The sequence below is a fragment of the Dendrobates tinctorius genome, unplaced genomic scaffold (assembly GCF_039654945.1).
Source record: "Dendrobates tinctorius isolate UK_male_01 unplaced genomic scaffold, ASM3965494v1 ptg000237l, whole genome shotgun sequence".
Lineage (NCBI taxonomy): Eukaryota > Metazoa > Chordata > Amphibia > Anura > Dendrobatidae > Dendrobates > Dendrobates tinctorius.
The window spans coordinates 2654345-2674259 of NW_027361904.1; the positions used below are offsets into that span (position 1 = coordinate 2654345).

Here is a 19915-nt window from a genome sequence, read left to right on the forward strand (position 1 = left end):
CCAATAAAAAATGTCAATATCCTGTATATATTTAAATTAAAGCATTAATACTTTACATTTCTTCAATTGTTGAGAATAACACAATTTGAGGACAGTCCCTTTAAGGCTCCCCATACACATTAGATAGCTGTCAAAGAAATGATCATTTAGCCAACAGCTTTCTTTCTCCGACTCACCCATACACAGGACCAGTCAGCACAACCGGGCACTCTTGTGTTCTTGATGAAAAGAACTACCTCAGACGGCAGCTTATCTCCAGGAGAATAAGAGGATCAACTGCTGAAATTCAACATTAGACAGTTGGGCGATCTTTCTGATATTGGCCTTTACAGAGACATCCCCCCCGCATGGTATGAAGACTCAACTCATCACACCTAGAGGAAGTTGCCGATAACAGTCCTTTCCAGATTTTACAGACAATTACAATTGATGGGGGCCTTCATATGGCAGCGTGGTGGGAAATGTTGGAAGAAAAGGATGGATTTGATGATGGTTTCTGTGGTTAAAACTGTCTCTGAAAAGTTAGACAGCTCAGAAATGGTCGGGGAAGTGGAGATCAGAATGGTGTCCAAAGCTCGATGCTCTGAAGAAAGCACGACATCCAGATGACAACTTCTTGAAGATATGGGGTTTTTTTTTCGACAGAGGACAACATATTCCGCAGCAACGTTACAATTCAGAGGGTACAGGTACAAACAATATCAAAACAGGCCACAGTAACACGCATTACAGTTCAAACAAGAGGAGTGGACAGACCTGCTCACAAGAGCTTACAATCTACAAGAAAATAGCGGAGTTACAAGACATAAAATGCTCTTGTACCGTCCAGCCACCTTCTAGAATATAGATGGGTATTATGTAGAGCAGGAGGAACCGGTCTCCAGTCGGTATCGGAATACATCCAGATACAATGTGCTACTGTGTGCGGAGGACACATGATGGGACTGGACCAGATTCTGAGGAACACGAGCGAAGGGAGAACTGAGAAAAGTTAGATTACTGGACTGTCTGGTCTTGGTTTTGATAGAGATATTTAGGCTGGGTCTACAGCTGAATTTTTGGGTGACCTTGGCCTGGTTGGGACTGTTCCCGTTTATAGCGTCGAAACTTAGAGTCTATATTAAGTATATATGGCACTTTTTTATAACAGTGGTTTAGATTGGGTGTGCAGTTTTTTTGGGGTGGGGGTGGGATTAAAAAATGGGAAGTGGGAGAGGAATTTACACCGGGATTGGTCAAGAGAGGCTAAAATGTAAAAGCTTATTCCCATTGTCCTAGATTAGTGTTGTTGGATAGTGCTTGAAAATAACAACAAGCAATTTACTGTTTATTAAAAACCCATTTTGTTTACCGCTCGTTGCCTAGGAGACCGACCACCTCTTCTGTCCAAATATGTAAGCTCTTTTCATTTGAGCTTCTAAAATCGCCGCTCTAAAGCTGTCCGGCATTCCTGAAGCGCACATTGTGTTACCTCCTAATCAGTACAAACTAGTAGACAACAGCGATGGTCGGTCTCCTCGGCAACGAGCTGTAAACAAAAGAAAAATATTAAATATCTCAACAACTGTAACTTTTAATAAACAGTAAATGGCAAAAGTGCCGCTTCTTTCTTCGTCTACGTCTCAGCCCGAGCGTGGGTGAGGGAATGAATTCAGTGTTGATCAGTGAATGTTACTTTTAGAATGAAAACGTAATTCCTAGCCGATTACGCTTTATATTTTATTATGACCTTATTATTAATTGCATATTCTTTTATATTATTTAATATTTTTACATTTCATCCGGCTTGCTGGGCACCATGATTTTCATGCTCGATACGTGACCCGAGTTAATGATAGAGCTTTTTTTTTTTTACCGTTATTAATTTTTATAAACGTTGATATTCCAATAACGTCTGCTACACTAATATATAAACTATACAATATACCATTTAAAAAAAAAAAAAATATTGGCTACTTCCTTGTGTAAGTTCGCTAAAGTAGTTTTCCGTAAATTTCTGTAGATTGCTGAATCCCGACAGTGTGCAATATGAACATTTCTAAGGCTCCGCCCGGTTAGCCGCTCGAGCCCGCCTATGCCATTGCATACTATTCAATCACATGCAGACTAGCCTTTCTTCCGCTTCTCTGAACAATTTAGATTAAAAAATAACTGCGACTTCTATCTTAAGTGGCAATCGCATAGATATCTGAAAAATTATTCAGATAGATGGGACAAAGGACTTTCTTCAGAGAAATTCTGCTGCGTGTGGATTCACCCTTACACATGTAGTACGTGAAAGAGGTTTTTCCCATATATGAGAACGCAACTATTTAATAATGCACATTTATTTTATGCTATAGACTCGTGCTGGGCAAAAATAGTAAAATCAAGAATACTCACCCCCAAGTAATCCAGCAACTCCTCTCTGCCAATACCCCTTGTCTTTGTTGACCTCACGATTACAGCGCACGTGGCTGCTGCAACCAATCACTGGGCTCAGCAGTTCCTGCAGTTTACATTATCACTAGAGTTGAGCGAAACAGGTCGTCCAGATTCATAAGTCGCCGACTTATGGCAAAGTCGGGTTTCGCTGACCGAAACCCGACCACAGCGTGCAGTCGGCAAAACGAGCGCCAAATTCGAGTCGGATTTCGAGAGAGATTTTTCGTGCACTTTAAAAAAAGCGGTCCGGCCTGTGTGTTTCCTGTCCTCCACTCCCTGTCGACTTTGCTTCCCCATTGACTTGCATTGGGTTTCGTGTTTCAGTCGGACCCCCGACTTTTCCCGATAGTCGGCCGATTTCACGAAACCCGACTCGACCCTAAAAAAGGCAAAGTCGCTCATCTCTAATTATCACCACTGAGCCTAGTGATTGGCTGCAGTGGTCACTGTAGTCATGACATCACCACTGATTCCTTTCAACAAAGAATGTGGGCAGTGGTGCATCCTTAGAGGTTGAGTAAATGACTTTAGTCTTTTTCCCCTACAGTGAGCTTCTGGACCAAAAAAAAAAAATGTATATTATGTTACATATATAAAACCAAAAATAAATGCGAGATCTAATTGGTGAGAATAACAAATACCATGTTTTCTCTATGAAAATTGTTTTGTTGATTTTCCAAGCTACTTAATTCTATAAATATTCCACCAATATTCTGATCATAAATACATCTCGTCTCCTGTCTGATTTCCTTGAAATACAGTAAGAGTTGTATTGTCGGTGAAACAATTCCCCCATTCTGAACTCGAAAGGGACTTCTCCCTCGCGTGAGTTTTCTGATGTACAACAAGAGGCGATTTCCGAGTAAAACATTTTCCGCATTCTAAACACGAATACGGCTTCTCCCCGGTGTGAGTTCTCTGATGCACAACAAGAGTTGATTTTGCACTGTAACATTTCCCACATTCTGAACACGAATACGGCTTCTCGCCTGTGTGACTTCTCTCATGTTTAACGAAATCAGATTTATAGTTAAAATACTTTCCACATTCTGGACAAGGAAATGGCTTCTCCCCTCTGTGGCCTTTCCGATGCGCAGTGAAAGTCGGTCTCTGGGCAAAGTTTTTCCCATATTTTGAACTTGAAAATGGCTTCTCGCCCGTGTGCCTTCTCTGATGTACAATAAGAGACGATTTAAAACTATAAGATTTCCCACATTCCAAGCAAATAAATGGCTTCTCCCCTGTGTGAATTCTCATGTGTCTTTCAAGATCTGAATTCCCGTTGAAACATTCTCCACATTCTGAACATATGTACGGCTTATCTTCATCTTTTTGATGTTCTTCACCCATTCTGTCGTCCGACTCTTCAGATGACAGAACTTTGGTGTAAAAATCAGAAGGTATCGCTGAGATAATGGCATGCTCTTCAGATGTATCTTCTGATATATCTTCACATTTGAAAGCAGAATATTGTGGTAGGAGATTTCCCTCTGAGCTCGTGGAATAGTCATCTGCCAAGAATAAAACTGCTGTTATTTTTTTTTTTTTATTAGTACAACAAATGCTATCACTATTTTACGATGTACAATACAAAATAAAATTGTGGTACCGTGTTAGCCAGAAAAATAGATGTAAATACTTATGTCCCCCCAAAAATTGAGAAAAGTATTCAAGGTGTGATACCTTTATTGGCTAACCAGAGAAATTATATTTGCAAGCTTTCAGGACTCAGAAGCCCCCTTCATCAGGCTGGATCTCAGTAATTCACTTGTAATCAAGCCTGATGAAGGGGCCTTCTGAGTCCTGAAAGCTTGCAAATATAATTTCTCTGGTTAGCCAATAAAGGTATCACACCTTGAATACTTTTCTCAATTTTTGGGGGGACATAAGTATTTACATCTATCACTATTTTAGAAATTGTCGATATAAAAATTGGCATACAAACTGCAAGGCATGAAGCAAAATTCAATTAAGTCTTAAGACATTGGTGGCTAAACAAATCACAATTTATCAGTGAACCTCGGCAATATCATAGACAGAACATTTCCTGCTCATCATATGGCTGTACAGAGAGATGGATGCTCCCCTTTCTAATTAACTCCCTAATGACCTGTGACAAACATTTTCACCATAGAATCCTAGAATGTTACAGATGGAAGGGACCTCCAGGGTCATCATGTCCAACCCCCTGCAGGTTTTACTAACATGTCAGACATATGTCTGTTCAGCCTCTGAAGACTTCCATTGAAGGAGCACTCAACACCTCTTAATCCTTGATCACCCTCACTGTGAAAAAGCTTATTCGAATATTTAATCTGTATCTTCTCCTTTTCAGTTTCATCCCATTGCTTCTCGTGTTTCCATGTGCAGATGAGAATAATGATGATCCTTCTACACTGTGACAGCCCTTCAGATATTTGTAGACAGCTATTAAGTCTCCTCTTAGCCTTCCTTTTTGCAAGCTAAACATTCCCAGATTCTTTAACCGTTCCTCGTAGGACATACTTTACAGTGCAATCACCATCCTGGTCGCTCTTCTCTGAACTTGCTCCCGTTTTTCAATGTCTTTTTTAATAATGTGGTTCCCAGAACTGACCTGATGAGGCCTGACAAAGGAGGAGTAAAGACAGATCATTTTTTCATGTGATCTAGACTCTATGCTTCTCTTAATACATCCCAGAACCGTGTTTGCCTTTTTTGCTGCTGCTGCAGCACACTGTTGACTCATGTGCAGTCTGTGATCTATTACTATACCCAAGTCTTTTTCACACATGCTGTTGCTTAGTTTTATTCCTCCCATTCTGTAGATGTAATTTTCATTTTTCTTGCACAGATGTAGATTCTTACATTTCTTCCTGTTAAATACCATTCTATTAGTCTCTGCCCATTGTTCAAGCTTATCTAGTTCCTTCTGAATCTTTCCCTCTCTTCTCTAGTGTTTCCCCTTCCCTCCTAGCTTTGCATCATCTTAAAATTTGATTACCTTCAGTTCCCTTATCTAGATCATTTATTTAAATGTTGAACAACACTGGGGCCAGGACTGAGCCTTGTGGTCCCCACTTGAATCATTCTTCCAATTGGATGTGCAACCATTTATTATTACCACTCTGAGTACGATCACTGATCCACTTATGAATCCACCCAACATTAGCCTTGTCAATCCCATACTTGGTCATTTTTTCAATAAGGATAGTATAAGATACTTTATCAAATGCTTTGCTGAAGTCAAGATATACTAGGTTGCTAAGAGCTGTATGGAGCCACCTCAGGAACTTTGTTTCTTACCAGGCAGATGTCGTAACTTTTAGCTGACTTCTGCTTGTAACTGAAATGACCAGAGCTATTTAAAAGCCGATATCAATCATTTACAGCGGAATTTAAATGATGAGATTTTGGGGAGGTGCCAAAGGCTTCTATATTTGCCATTTTTCCTCCTACGAAGCTCAGCCTCTGGCTGGGCTTCAAAGGAAAAGGACAATTTTGCAGTATTGAAGTATATAGAATAACTGATGAAACAATCTCAGATTCAATTGTCCAGAATTTTTTTTTTTTTTTTAGGAATATCAGAATAACATGAAACAAATTAATTATATACACAGTGCACATGTGATCATGCTGCAGTGCCGGCACCTGCAGGTTTCTTTTTTCTCAAGACATATATAATATTCATTATGTAAAACTAGGGGGCAGATCAGTGAGGGATCAGTGACCTGTCAGAAGCCATACACATGAAGCCCGCCCACAGGCCGCCCCGGAGCAAGAGCAAATCATTAACTCAAATCTGAAAATAAAGATTAAACAACAACCACAAAACGGATTTCATCACCAGGTATCCTTTGGGTCCAACTGTGGGAAAAAAAGCACTATAAAATACTTTCTTGCATATATTGGTTGAGACCCTTCCATTCCAGTGTTTGGTGCATTATCTCCTTCACCCCGAGCCTGTTTTCACCTTCATGACCAGACCAAATTTTACAATTCTGACCAGTGTCACTTTATGAAGTAATAACACTGGAACGCTTCAAAGGATCCCACTCATCGAGATTATTTTTTGTGACATACTGTACTTCAAGTTCGTGGCAAATTTAGACTGATATTTTATGCTTTTATTTGCGAACATATCTGAAATTTAGCAAAAAATTGTTTGCAATTTTCAAAGTTAATTTTTATGTCCTTAACCCCTTCATGACCCAGCCTATTTTGACCTTAATGACCTGGCCATTTTTTTGCATTCCTGACCAGTGTCCGTTATGAGGTAATAACTCAGGAACGCTTCAATCGCTTCTTAGCACTGCGCCTGTCATTTTGTAAGACGGCCACAGGGACATAAGAGGTACCGGGGGAGTGAGGGGGGGATCGAAGGGAGCAGATTATGACGGCAGCGGCCGATCGGCGCCGCCATTCGGTGGTAGGGGCCAAGTGTGTGTGGGGGGGTGTCGGATCGGTGTCTCCAGCCATGGCCGATGCTATTGCAGCATTGGCCATGGCTGGATTGTAACATTTCACCAAATTTCATTGGTGAAATATTAGACATCGCACTGATTGGCTGTTAAAAGTGAAACAGCCAATCAGAGCGATCGTAGCCACGGGGGGCTAAGCCACCCCCCCTAGGCTGAAGCACAAAGCTTCCTGTACCTGCGGGTCAGGTGACATTTCAGTGACCCCTGTCACCCGACCCGCAGGGGGGCTATCAATTAATGACGCCACATAGGCGTCATGAGTCGGATTGGCACCGACTTTCATGATGCCTATGTGGCGTCAAAGGTCGGGAAGGGGTTAAACCAGAGTTATATCACACCAAAGTTAATATAATTTATCATGTCTACTTTACATTTGCATCATTTTTTTAAAATTTATTTTTGCTAGAAACTTAGAAGGGTTAAAAGTTGATCAGCAATTTCTCAATTTTCCAACAAAACCATTTTTTGTAAGGACCACCTCACATTTGAAGTCACTTTGAGGGGTCTACATGACAGAAAATACCAAAAAATGACACCATTCTAAAAACTGCACCCCTCAAGGTGCTTAAAACCACACTCAAGAAGTTTATTAACCCTTCAGGTGCTTCATCGGAATTAAAGCAATGTGGAAGGAAACAATTTAAAGTTGACTTTTTCCCATGAAAATGTTGATTTTGCCCGACATTTTGCATTTGTGCAAGGGTAACAGGAGAAAATGGACCATATAATTTGTTGTGCAATTTCTCCTGAGTACACCAATACCCAATATGTTGTGAGAAACTACTGTTTGGGCACACGGCAGGTGCTCGGAAAGGAAGAAGCGCCATTTATCTTTTGGAATGCAAAATTGCCTGTAATAGAATAGTAGTGCACATGCTGGAATGGTTTGAGGGGGCCATGTCACACTGGCAGAGGCCCTGAGGTTATAGAACAGCAGGACCCCCTATAAGTGACCCCATTTTACAAACTACACCTCTCAATGAATTTATTTAGAGGTGAAATGATCATATTAACACCACGCTTGTGTCACAGAAATTTATATAACTGGCCAGTGAAGAAAAATTAATTTTTAGTACAAAAAATATTGTTTTAGCCCAAATTTTACCTTTACATGGGGAATTGGGTAATAATGGCACCAAAATTTGTCACACAATTTCTGCTGAATATGGAAATGCCCCATATGTGGCTGTACAGTACTGCTTAGTCACATGACAAGACGGAGCGCTATTTTGCCTATTGGAGCACAGATTTTCATAGAATAGTTTGTGGATTCCACATACAGAGCCCCCGAGTGTAAAAAGAGGAAAAAAAAAAACCTTCAAGTGATCCCATTTTGGAAATTAAAATCCTCAGGGATTTTATTTACACGTTTAGTGACGATTTTGACTCCGTGGGTGTCTTCCAGAAACAAGCAGCAGTGGATCTTGTACATCTGCCAAAGTAGTGACCAGTACGTGGTAGTGACCAGTACGTGGTAGTGACCAGTACGCGGTAGTGACCAGTACGCGGTAGTGACCAGTACGCGGTAGTGACCAGTATGTTGCAGTCACCAGTACATTATGCCCAGCTCATGGATTTGGAGACACGCACCTGTAAATTAGGCGGGCTCTCATCACTACAGAAATGCCAAACATGTGAACGCTAAATGTGGTTTAGGTACACTGTGGGGCTCAGAAGGGAAGGGGGCATTTAGATTTGGGAGGACAGGATTTGTTGAATTTCTTTTGGGGCTGAGGAGCCATAGCACTTTTCCAAAGCCTTTGTGCTACCAATAACGTGGAAGCCCCCTATATTTCCGTTAACAGATGACAGATTTGAGTGGGGACTTCATGTTTTTGTGGACTGAGTTGAAGCTTTTGTCGAAAACATTTTACATAATGTTTGAGATCACATTTATCCTGCCCTCTACGCTGAGCACTTATATTGGGGTTTCCATCTAAATCTCTGAGTGACGCGATTCAGATGAAACGCCCGAGGGATCCATTCACTGTTACTCTGGACTCCGTCTGACCTCTGTTCAGTGTTGTCCTTGCAATATCCATTTATCTAGCCTACTGATGAGCTGTGTGGTGAAATGCATAGAGGTCATATGACATCTAAATGATAAGTACCCCTCATGATTGTTTTATTGACTTTACAGTATATCATATGCATTTTTCTAATTCGAGATAAAATTTGAATATCTGAAGACCTGATTAACTATGTTTTGTCATTGGTTTCTAAGCACCCATTATCTCCGCTCACTGAACCCTGGAGTTAATGGATTATAGGTTTCCCAGGGCCAGCCGCCGTTCAGCGGGGGCGCCATATCCGCTGACAACCTCCGCTGTATAGGCAGTGTTCAGCATAGGTACAGATCAGAGGGGTAAACTTATCTTATATTTTTTATTATATCATTGTTTATCAGGCATGGCGATTCACCTCTTTCACTGACCTGATTTATGCCTGCACACTTTCTCTTTCTGACCTTCACTATTGGGTACGGTCCTCAACTGTTTTGAAAGTGTGTAAATTGTCACTTGTCAATAGGGCATAATAGGACAGTAGGGTCAGTCATCGTTGAGCGGGGGCACCATTCTCGTATGGGTTGTGTATAAGGTGTCAGCCTCCGCAGACAGAAAGGCATTCAGGTCAGGATTTATCTGTAAGGTGAACGTAGTGTGTACTTTTTTCAAGTGTGGTGTCTGTATATGTTGTTTGTTCCTTTTTTAAAAATTAGTATTAGAAGTTATATTTTAGATCTACTCAATACTTGGGTTTTTCATGTTAGCCTACACTACTCTACCCTTTCAGAAATAGATTTGTTTTTTAACAGTAACGTGGAAGCCCAACATATTTCAGTTAACAGATGACGGAGCTGAGTGGGTACTTGCTTTTTTTGGTGATAGAGTTGAAGCTTTTGTTGGGATAATTTTACATAACGTTTGGGATCACACTTATCCGACACTCTACGCTGAGCACTTATAATCGGGGTTTCCATCTAAATCTCTGAGTGACGCGATTCAGATGAAACACCCGAGGGATCCATTCACTGTTACGCTGGACTCTGTCTGACCTCTGTTCAGCGTTGTCATTTTCAGAGGTGCATAAAACTGTGGCGGACTGTGCTTTTATGCACACCTAAAAAGACCGACACTGCCAGATTATAGGCCAGACGGTGTCCACAGTGCCTCCATCTACCTCATTATAGGGAATCTTCCACCGGAGGTTCTGCCTGAATCTTGTATTTCAGAGATTTACATGGAAACCCCAGTGTCAGCGCTCAGCGTAGAGTGTAGGATAAATGTGAGCCGAGCCTTATTGCAATCTTTGGGAGGCAAAATGAACAAATCAACAGCAAGTGAAGAACTGATTTATTTTTTTTAACCGTTCCTCGTGCAGTATAAGTGATTAAACTACTTTATTTTTCGGGTCAATGCGAATGCAGGGACACCAGATTTATCGGGTTTTTATCTTTGGCTACTGTCACACACTAAAAAACGCCTTTTTAAAAAATAAGTTTTTTGCATCGCCATATTTTGAAAGCTATAATTTTTCCATATTTCTGCCGACAATCATGAGAGGGCATGTTTTTTGTGGGACGAGTAGATGTTCTTATTGCTACATTTTTTGGGTACATGACATTTTTTGGTCACTTTCTATTCCGATTTTTGTGAGGCAGAATGAACAAAAACTAGTGTAGAGAAACGGGGTTAGTGGGTGCTCACGTCTGCTGGCCCGGCTGTCTTTAGCAAGACTGCATGGACCAGGGGTCATACCATTGAATGCCCGCTCTATCTCCTTGTGGGCAGAACACTACACAGACCACACAGGGTTAGGGTAAAACAGTGTGGCCAAGCTTTATTGAACTACAACACCCACTAGCAAACAGAACAATTCCAGCAATTTCCCCAAGATGGTGCACATTACAAGGTTTCACTCTTCCGTTGACTCACCGGGATGCTAGTAGATGTTATGTCAGAGCTCCCAGGGTGGCTAGTCCACCTGTGATAACACACAGAGAGGAGGTCATGACAAGCATAGAGAGATAACTAAGAGCAGTCCTGTGTTCTTTCAGCCGGGTCGGATACCCTCAGCTGGGATCTTGAAGATTTTCTTGTCCGTTGGGTGTTTAGCAGAATGTCTGGCTAGTAGCTCTATGTGATGAGATGAGACCCCGTCTCAGGGTCTTTTATACCCAAGGCAGGTAAGCTATTTTTAGAATTAACCAGTGTCCTTCAGTACACCCTCACAGCCGTTCCCTATCTACATTCAAAGTCAACAAACTGATTCCAGACTATAAACAAACATCAGATAAGCACACACTGTTACATGGTACATCATTGTGCAAGTCAGCCTTCTTGACCCACCAGAATCCACACTTAAATCCACAAGCCAAATATACAGACAAAAAGTCAATTCCTCCAGGCCTGCAAAAACATAGCCGTCTGGGCAATTAAGATATACTCTGGTTTCTTCACATTGCTCCCCCATCTTAATTAACCAGACATGATAGAGAAGGATGACCGGAAGCCTACTTGTCGGGACAGTCCATTAGAATGTCTTTAAACAGACATGAATTTAAGAGGTCTCACCTTTATGAGAACAAAACTTTGCATCATCCAGTTTCTTCAAAGCATATTCCATGTCGTCCTTGCGAACAAACTCCACAATGCCTGTGCCATCCTTGTGCACATCAGCATAGCAGACATCTCCAGCTTTTCTCATATGATCTTTTAGATCCTGCCAACTTCCCGAGGGGGGAAGCTCTGAGACGAGGACTCTGTATTCAGTTCGCTGAGAAAGTAACCCGTTCCTCCAGCGGAGTCCTCCATAACCTCCCCCTGGTCTCCTGCGTGACCTGGGAAACTCCACACGTAAACAACGAAAACAAAACTTGTATCCATTGCTTCCACTCATGGCATTTTAGGCCTCCTGTGGATCCTGGAAGGTGATGAAGGCGAATTATGGGGCCCTGCCTCCCCCATGATTCTTCAGCTCGATGGAACGGATCCTCCCATACTAATGTAACAACTCCTCCAGCTCCTTCTCTCATACATTGGCTGGTAATTTGCCCACAAAAATACGCACATTTCGCAAACTCTGACCCCCAGTCCTGGAGAAGGCCCCTTGGCAGTCTGGTAAATTGAGTTCTGGTGGTACAATATCTGGGCTGGTCCCTGGGCCTCGATATCACTGACCTTGACTGGTTGGCAGTGGCTATGGAGGTTGGCTGGTGTAGAGTGGTCAACCTGCCATATAGTGTGAACAGGGTATATCACTTCATCCTTTGTTGGTGTTTCCCGGGGGTAGTGACCCTCAGACCCTGGTGGCTTGTCTTGGCAGACATTGACTGGATTTTCCAGCAGAGGGGCTCCAGGCATGGGGCCCTGGGAGCAATCTTTGGCAATGTGTCCAAGGTGCCCGCATGTATAGCAGCGCCGTGTGTTGGGCAACTCATGAGTGCTGCTGGTAACCCTTTGGCTTGGTAGTCGGTCAAATCCTTGATTGAAGGGTCTTTGTGGATCGGTGGGCATATCATTTCTCCAGCGGGGTCGGTTGGCTGTATACTCGTCAGCTCATCGGGCTGCTTGGTCTGGGGTGTCGGGCTTCCGGTCGGCTACCCACTCTCGAATTTCTGGGGCCATCTTCTCCATAAGTTGCTCAAGCATGATCACATCCCAAAGGGCAGCAGCAGAGTGGGCAGCCCTACCGCCAAGCCAGCGGTGGCAGTGTCTCCGGAGTTGACTGCCAAATTCTACACAGGAGACCCCCTGGCGAGACAGTGTCCGGAACTTCGTGCGATAGCTCACGGGTGTAATGGTAAAAAGTGCCAGCAGGGTGTCCTTAATAGTTTCATAATCCTGGCAGTATTGAGGCCCAAGTGACCGGGCAGCATCCCGTGCCCCACCAGTCAAACTAGTCCACAGGTATTTAGCCCAATCAGGTATGGGCACCTGGTGTATCAGCATTAGAGTCTCAAAATCTTGCAGATGTTCATCGACTTCGGTGTTTAACTCATTAAACACTGGCACGTCTCTGTAGCGGAGCTGCATTCCTTGTTGGGGAAGTACCATGGGAGTAGGGTTCGATGCTGGCTGTAGGGGTACTGGAACTCCCAAGACTGATTCCATAACACAAGCTCTTTCACCGCTTGAGGCTCCAGGTCCCAATGCAACCAACAACTCCTGGATTCGGGCTGCAGGTGACTGGGTAGATTCCAGACCGGCACAGGGTCCTGGTTCTGGCAATTCCTCTGGGTCCATCTCAGCAGAATTTTCGTCATCCTCCACAGCGTTCTGGGTATCCCAACGAACTAATTCCTTGATCAAATCCGAATGAGTGTCCGTGGTCTGGTATTCAATACGTCATAGCTGGCACAGCTCCTGTAGTTGTCGTTTCTTGTTACGGCAATACATCCACTCCGGTCCTCTTCCCAAGGCCGAGATGGTGGGGTTAGACATGGTGCAGTCTGAAACCTACTGTGTATGTCTCATTAATGGTCTGCTGGATCTGTCTGTATGCTTCCCTGTTTGTGAAGCCCTGGACGGTGTCTACGAACACCAGTCCCCTGCAGCTCCCCCGGGCTGAGTAGTGTCCCACTGCTGTCACCAAGTGTAGAGAAAAGGCGTTAGTGGATGCTCTCATCCGCTGGCCCGGCTGTCTGTAGCAAGACTGCATGGACCAGGGCTCATACCACTGAATGCCTGCTCTATCTCCTTGTGGGCAGAACACTACACAGACCACCCAGGGTTAGGGTAAAACAGTGTGGCCAAGCTTTATTGAACCACAACACCCACTAGCAAACAGAACAATTCCAGCAATTTCCCCAAAATGGTGCACATTACAAGGTTTCACTCCTCCGTTGACTCACCGGGATGCTAGTGGATGTTATGTCAGAGCTCCCAGGGTCGCTAGTCCACCTGTGATAACACACAGAGAGGAGGTCACGACAAGCATAGGGAGATAACCGAGAGCAGTCCTGTGTTCTTTCAGCCGGGTCTGACATACCCTCAGCTGGGATCTTGAAGAGTTTCTTGTCCGTTGGGTGTTTAGCAGAATGTCCGGCTATTAGCTCTATGTGATGAGATGAGACCCCGTCTCTGGGTATTTTATACCCAAGGCAGGTAAGCTGTTTTTAGAATTACCCAGTGTCCTTCAGTACACCCTCACAGCCGTCCCCTATCTACATTCAAAGTCAACAAACTGATTCCAGACTATAAACAAACATCAGATAAGCACACACTGTTACATGGTATATCATTGTGCAAGTCAGCCTTCTTGACCCACCAGAATCCACACTTAAATCCACTAGCCAAATATACAGACAAAAAGTCAATTCCTCCAGGCCTGCAAAAACATAGCCATCTGGGCAATTAAGATATACTCTGGTTTCTTCACAACTAGCAATGCAGGAATTTTATATTTATGCAGTTCGACGTTTTGTAAAACTGACAAGGTGCTTTTACACAATGATAAGCTTTTTCCACTTTTTTTGGCGGTAGGATGAAAAAGCTGGGGGGTTTTTTGCCACGTTTATTTTTTTAAAAAAAATGTTGGAGTTCACTAGAGGGATTAAACAGTGTGACAGTTTTATAGGTCGGGGCGTTTCGAAAGTAGCGATACCAAATATGGTTTTCTTTTTACATAAATATACGGTATGTATTTTTTGGTATAGTTTTTTCTTCATTTTTTTATTTCAGCATTTAAAAAAAATATATTTTTACAGTTTTATTTAACTTTTTTTTTTTACTTAGTCCCTCTATGACTATGATTGCTGGTATAATAAATTGCAATCTAATATATAAAGCTCAAGTGTGTGTATGTATGTATGTTTGTATGTCCGGGATTGGCATCCGCACCGTCACAGCTACAGCCACAAAATTTGGCACAGTCACACGTCTAGACCCCGAGAGCGTCCTAGGCTATGTTGTGAGGCGAAATTTTAACCCCGCGCGTTCCAATTCACCAAACAATTTTGTCCCTATCTACATAATGGGGAAAAAGTGTGTGCGCGTCAAGCCCCGCCCCTCATTATGATGTCATAATGGTTGACTATGTGATGGAGGATGTGTGATGGGTATATGGGCACTGGACTATGGGATGGAGGATATGTATGACGGGTATATGGGCATGGGACTATGGGATGGAGGATAATTATAATTTGCTATAACTAACCACAGTTAGTTACTATGCCCGGGCAGCGCCGGGCTCTTCAGCTAGTATAATATATCTCTATCTCAGGCTTGCCATAGCTGGTTGACACGTGAGAGTCTCATGCCGACCTCAGGTTGCCATGGCAACGATTGAGCCCTCTCCCAGTCTTCTAATTGCTGCAATCGATATCGATCACGGCATTAAAGAGGTTAAAATGACTCGGGGCAGTCCTGGCCGATATAGCCGGTGCTTGTCTCTGAGCATGGTCTAAAAGGCTTGCCATAGGCGGCTGACTCGGAGGTGATCACGGTGACCTCGGATTGGCAACGATTGGGCCTTCGCAATGATGTCGCAGGGGTGCCGATTTGAAGTGAGAGAGCGCACCCTTCATCTCCCAGCCTTCTAATTCCTGTGATCAATATCGATTGAGGCATTAAGGGGGTTCAAATGGCTCGGGGAAGTCCTGGCTGAGATAGCCGGAGCTTGTAAAACTTACAATGTAAAGCGAAAAAAGGAGAAATATGCTGCACTCACCAATATAGCTGAAAAACTGTGCGTCTTTATGAATTCCATCAATAGATATGTGGACATGCAGGACGTCAGAGGAATGCTAGGGGAGGGAGGTGCCGGACAACGGCCGTTTCGCGATTACTCGCTTCTACGGGTCCTTACACTGCGATCCCAGTGGAAATCATGTGGGCACAGCTCCTGTGCCCGCATGATCGCCATGACATGAATTTACATCATTTTACGGGAACCCCTTACTGACTATGGCGCAAACTTATTTAAAATGTTGTGAAAAGGTTAAGAAAAACTGATCTCACGCAGAATATCCAGGTGAAATTTGATTTTTACATTTCTACTATGAACTAAGGGATTTTATGTCCAACCAGCGGAGTGAACGTATAACCTCCCGTGGTAGAGTCAGTGTACCTTCCAGATACCACTGCTATGAATGTTGTCTTTCTAGGACGAACCCCTGCAACTTCAATGCTGGGATACATGAGTTCAGGGAGCCCAGGAGGGGCATAGCGCTTCTGAGGGACATCACTGGATTTTGTATTGATCTGGAGAGGAGACTGAACAATTTTTCTTTCTTTTGCTCTGGCAGACAACATTCCTGCTGGCAAGAGTCCTAAAGAGATTTATGCATTTTGCGGCCGCAACCTTGACTTTTCCAGGTTCAAACACCACCCTAAGCTTTTTAAGATGGTGGCTATGTCTTCCACTTGATTGTGGCAATGAGTGAAGGAACGGCCTACTATTAGGAAATCGTCCAGATACGGGATGACTAGTCTGTTTCTTTCTCTGAGGTGGGCCGTAACCTCCGCTGGTACCGCCACCCTGAGATATTTCCTGAACGCTGTGTTTATTGGCACGTGGTAATACATGTCATTCAGGTCCAGGATGGCCATATAGCAATCTGGAAAGTGCAGCTGAATTGCCGATTTTATTGACTCCATTTTGAACTTTGGAATCTTCAAGAACTTGTTCAGACCCTTTAAGTTGATGGTCGTCCTGTATGAGCAATCCGGCTTCTTTATTAAAAACAGGGGAGAGTAGAACCCTTTGTCTTCTTCTTTCACTGGTACGTCCTGCAGAACGTTTTTCCTCAATAAGTACAGTACCTCAGACTACAGTGCTATCTGCTCTGAGACGGACGATCGCAGGGCCGTAAAGATGAACCTGTTTGGGGGATACCTCCAGAACTCCAGTCTCAACCCTGCCCCCACCAGGTTGAGAATCCAAGGAATGGATGATATTTTCTCCCAGGCTAGAAGGAAGAGGGAGAGCCTTCCTCCCACCTGGGGAAGAGAGTCATTTGGAGGACCTCCGATCACTTCGGGAAGAGGTACCCAACAGGAACCCCTTGGTCTTTTTCGGTCCATCGTTCCGTTTCCTCTGTTCCGTGGATGTTCTCCTTCGGTTGTATCTTTCCCAAGAAAGGACTGCCTGAAGGAAGAGAAGGGAGGCTTCAGGAACCCCCTTTACTTATTGGCCGCTTTTTTCAAGATGTCATCTAGAGCCAAGCCGAATAAATATTGCCCTTCACATAGCTTCCCTTTTGCCTGAACATCCCCATGGCAGCTTTTCAACCAGACTGCTCTCCGGCTTGCGTTAGATAGTGCGGCCGACCAAGCTGAGTCGGCCGACACATCTGCCAAGAAGGCCGCCGCTCCCCTGATCATTGGGAGCATGGTTCTAATGTCGTCACTGGACGAACCATCACCCAGCTGATCCTCCAACGTGCTCAACCAGCCCATGAAGGAACTCGCTGTGCAAGTTACCATGATGGCTGGTCTCAATGCCCTTGCTGATGACTCCCATGTTGCCTTAAGAAAGGTATCAACCTTCCTATCAAGAAGGTCCTTTAATAATCCTGAGTCCTTCAAAGGAGAGGGATAAGCTTTTTGAGGCCTTCAATATGGCAACATCTAATTTGGGAGCTTTACTCCAGGATGAGGAGGCCTCATCCTCAAAGGGGTATTTTCTTTTGAAAGGGGATGGTAGAGGGCCTTTCCTATCTGGCATCTCCCAATCTGTACTGATGAGACTCTGCAATTTCTCATTCATAGGAAAAACCATCCTGGATAGATCTTTTAGGCCAGTCCCATTGTGGACCTTTCTGCCTTGACTAAATTGTCCACCTCCTCCAGGGGGAAGCAATATCCTGAGCCAGAGTCGCTTTCTGACGAGGAGGATTCCGAAGTATCCCACAGAACTTGAAGGAGATACTTCGGCCCTATCCCTTCTTGATGTTTCCCCTGAAAGGGACCGAGAGTTTAACGAGTTCTCCACCTCTGTTCTGATGAGAGTTCTCAAGGTGGAAGAAAAGTCAGGGGTCTTATTGGCCACCGTGTCATTGATACATGGCTGGCATAATTTTTTGGGCCATTTGCTATCCAGATCATGGATCCACATAGAGCACAGGCTCTGTGCTTTGCCTTCCCCATACTCTTAATAGGGGGCTTCGGAACAGGAGGTAGGATGTCGTCCGAAAGGTCTCCCTTAGGGACCGCCGAATCTTCCCTCCTGGAAGAGCTGCGCCGACTTGTCCTGTAATCCTTGGATCTGCATGCCCCGCTGGAACGTCTGGAACTCCCATACTGGTGCCCAATGCTGCTGCTGCGTCTGCAGACTCTGCTGCTGCTGGCGCCATAGAGAGGTCTGCTGTGCCCGTGCCTGGCCGGCGATCCTCCCTTAAGAAATATGCCTGTAGGGGATCTGCTGGCCGGCGTCTACTGCAGCTTCCGGTACCCGCCCCCGAAAGTTGTTTCCCAGGTGCAAAGGTCCCGGCTGTATCATCAGAGCGTGACGTACTGTTCCCGGCCACACTCTGAAACTGCGCCGGGATGCAGGACTGCTGGCTAACCATGCGGTAAAAGCGCCAAGGCTCCCGCACGACCGACGGACGAGACCCCATCGCCCCCCGCGGCCCTTCCAGTACCAATGTCGCCGGTCGAAGCAGAGACGGTGCCCTGCCGCTACCGACTGGCCCAGGCCGGGGAACTTCTTTCTTCTTCTTGCGATGCTGCCATGCAGCATCTTAAAGGTTCCCTGTCCATTAGGGGCGGATCCCCTCTCTCGTTGGTGCTGTCATTGGTGATAGGAAAAAATGTGATCCAAAACGTTATGTAAAATTTTCGAAATAAAAGCTTCAACTCTAGCCACATGAAAAGCAAGTCCCCACTCAGGTCCATCACCTGTCTATGGAAATATAGGGGGCTTCCACGTTACTGGTAGTACAAAGGCCCTGAAAAAGCAAAATGGCTCCTCGCCCCCCAAAAGAAAACCAGCAAATTCTGTGCCCCCAAATCCAAATGTCCCCTCCCTTCTGAACTCCAGTGTGCGTAAACCAGATTTAGCGCACACGTTTGGCATTTGTGTAGTGATGAGAGCCCGCCTAATCTACAGGATCCATGTCTCCAGAAGCATGAGCTTGGCATGATGTACTGGTGATTGCTATTTACTAGTGACTACAAAAGCAGATTTGCAATTTTCACTAAATAAATAAATTCCCAAAAGGGTATAATTTCCAAAATGGGGTCAGCTGAGGAGGGATTCTGCTCTTCTAGCGATTAGGGGCTCTGTATATGAAGTCCACAAACTATTCTAGGAAAATCTGCGCTCCAACAGGGAAATAGAGCGCCATTCCTCCAGAGTCTTTCCATATGGCTAAGTAGCACTGTACAGCCACATATGGGGTATTGCCACATTCAACAGAATTTGTGGGACAAATTTTGATGACATTTTTACCCATTTCCCAGTGTAAAAATATAAAATCTGGGGCAAAAACAAAATTTTTGGGGTGGAAATGTAAATATTTTTCCTTTACTGCTCAATGGTATAAAATTATGTGACACTTCTGCGGTGTCAATATGATCACTGCACCCCAAAATGGATTCACAGAGAGGTGTAGTTTGTAAAATGGGGTCACTTATAGGGGTTCTGCCAGTGGGTCATGGCACCCTCAAACCATAACAGTAAAATCTACACTATAATATGGCGCTATTTCCCTTCTGAGTTTTGCACTGTGCCTGAAAAGTAGTTCCCTATGACTGGCACAAATTGCACAACAAACTGACGTCTATTTTTTCTTATTAGACCATTAAAATTAAAATCTTGGGGCTAAAACAACATTTTAGTGTTAAAAATGTAATTATTCTTTCCTCACTGCCCAATAGTATAAAATTCCTTTACCCACCTGTGGTGTCAATATGATCCCTGCACCCCTAGATGAATTCATTGGGGAGTGTAGTTTGTAAAATGAGTTCACATATAGGGGGGTTTCTGCTGTTTTGGCATCTCAGGGGCTCTGCCAATGTGACATATGGCACCCTTAAACCAGTCCAGCAAAATCTCAACTCCAATATGGCGCATCTTCCCTTCTGAGC

General features: G+C 44.1%; 1 protein-coding gene and 1 pseudogene across 4 annotated transcripts in view; both read right to left on the reverse strand.

Moving 5' to 3' along the window:
* Positions 1–285: 285 nt before the first annotated feature.
* The window catches only part of LOC141060485 (oocyte zinc finger protein XlCOF8.4-like), a 30565-nt gene continuing 10935 nt past the window's right edge, over positions 286–19915 (reverse strand). For all 4 annotated transcript variants that reach the window (XM_073556746.1, XM_073556747.1, XM_073556749.1 and 1 more), the window contains one exon: positions 286–3935. In XM_073556746.1, the coding sequence (XP_073412847.1) occupies positions 3142–3935 (794 nt within the window). In that variant the 3' untranslated portion in view covers positions 286–3141. The remainder of the gene's footprint in view (positions 3936–19915) is intronic.
* LOC141060466 (serine/arginine-rich splicing factor 9 pseudogene) lies at positions 11445–12940 on the reverse strand (annotated as a pseudogene).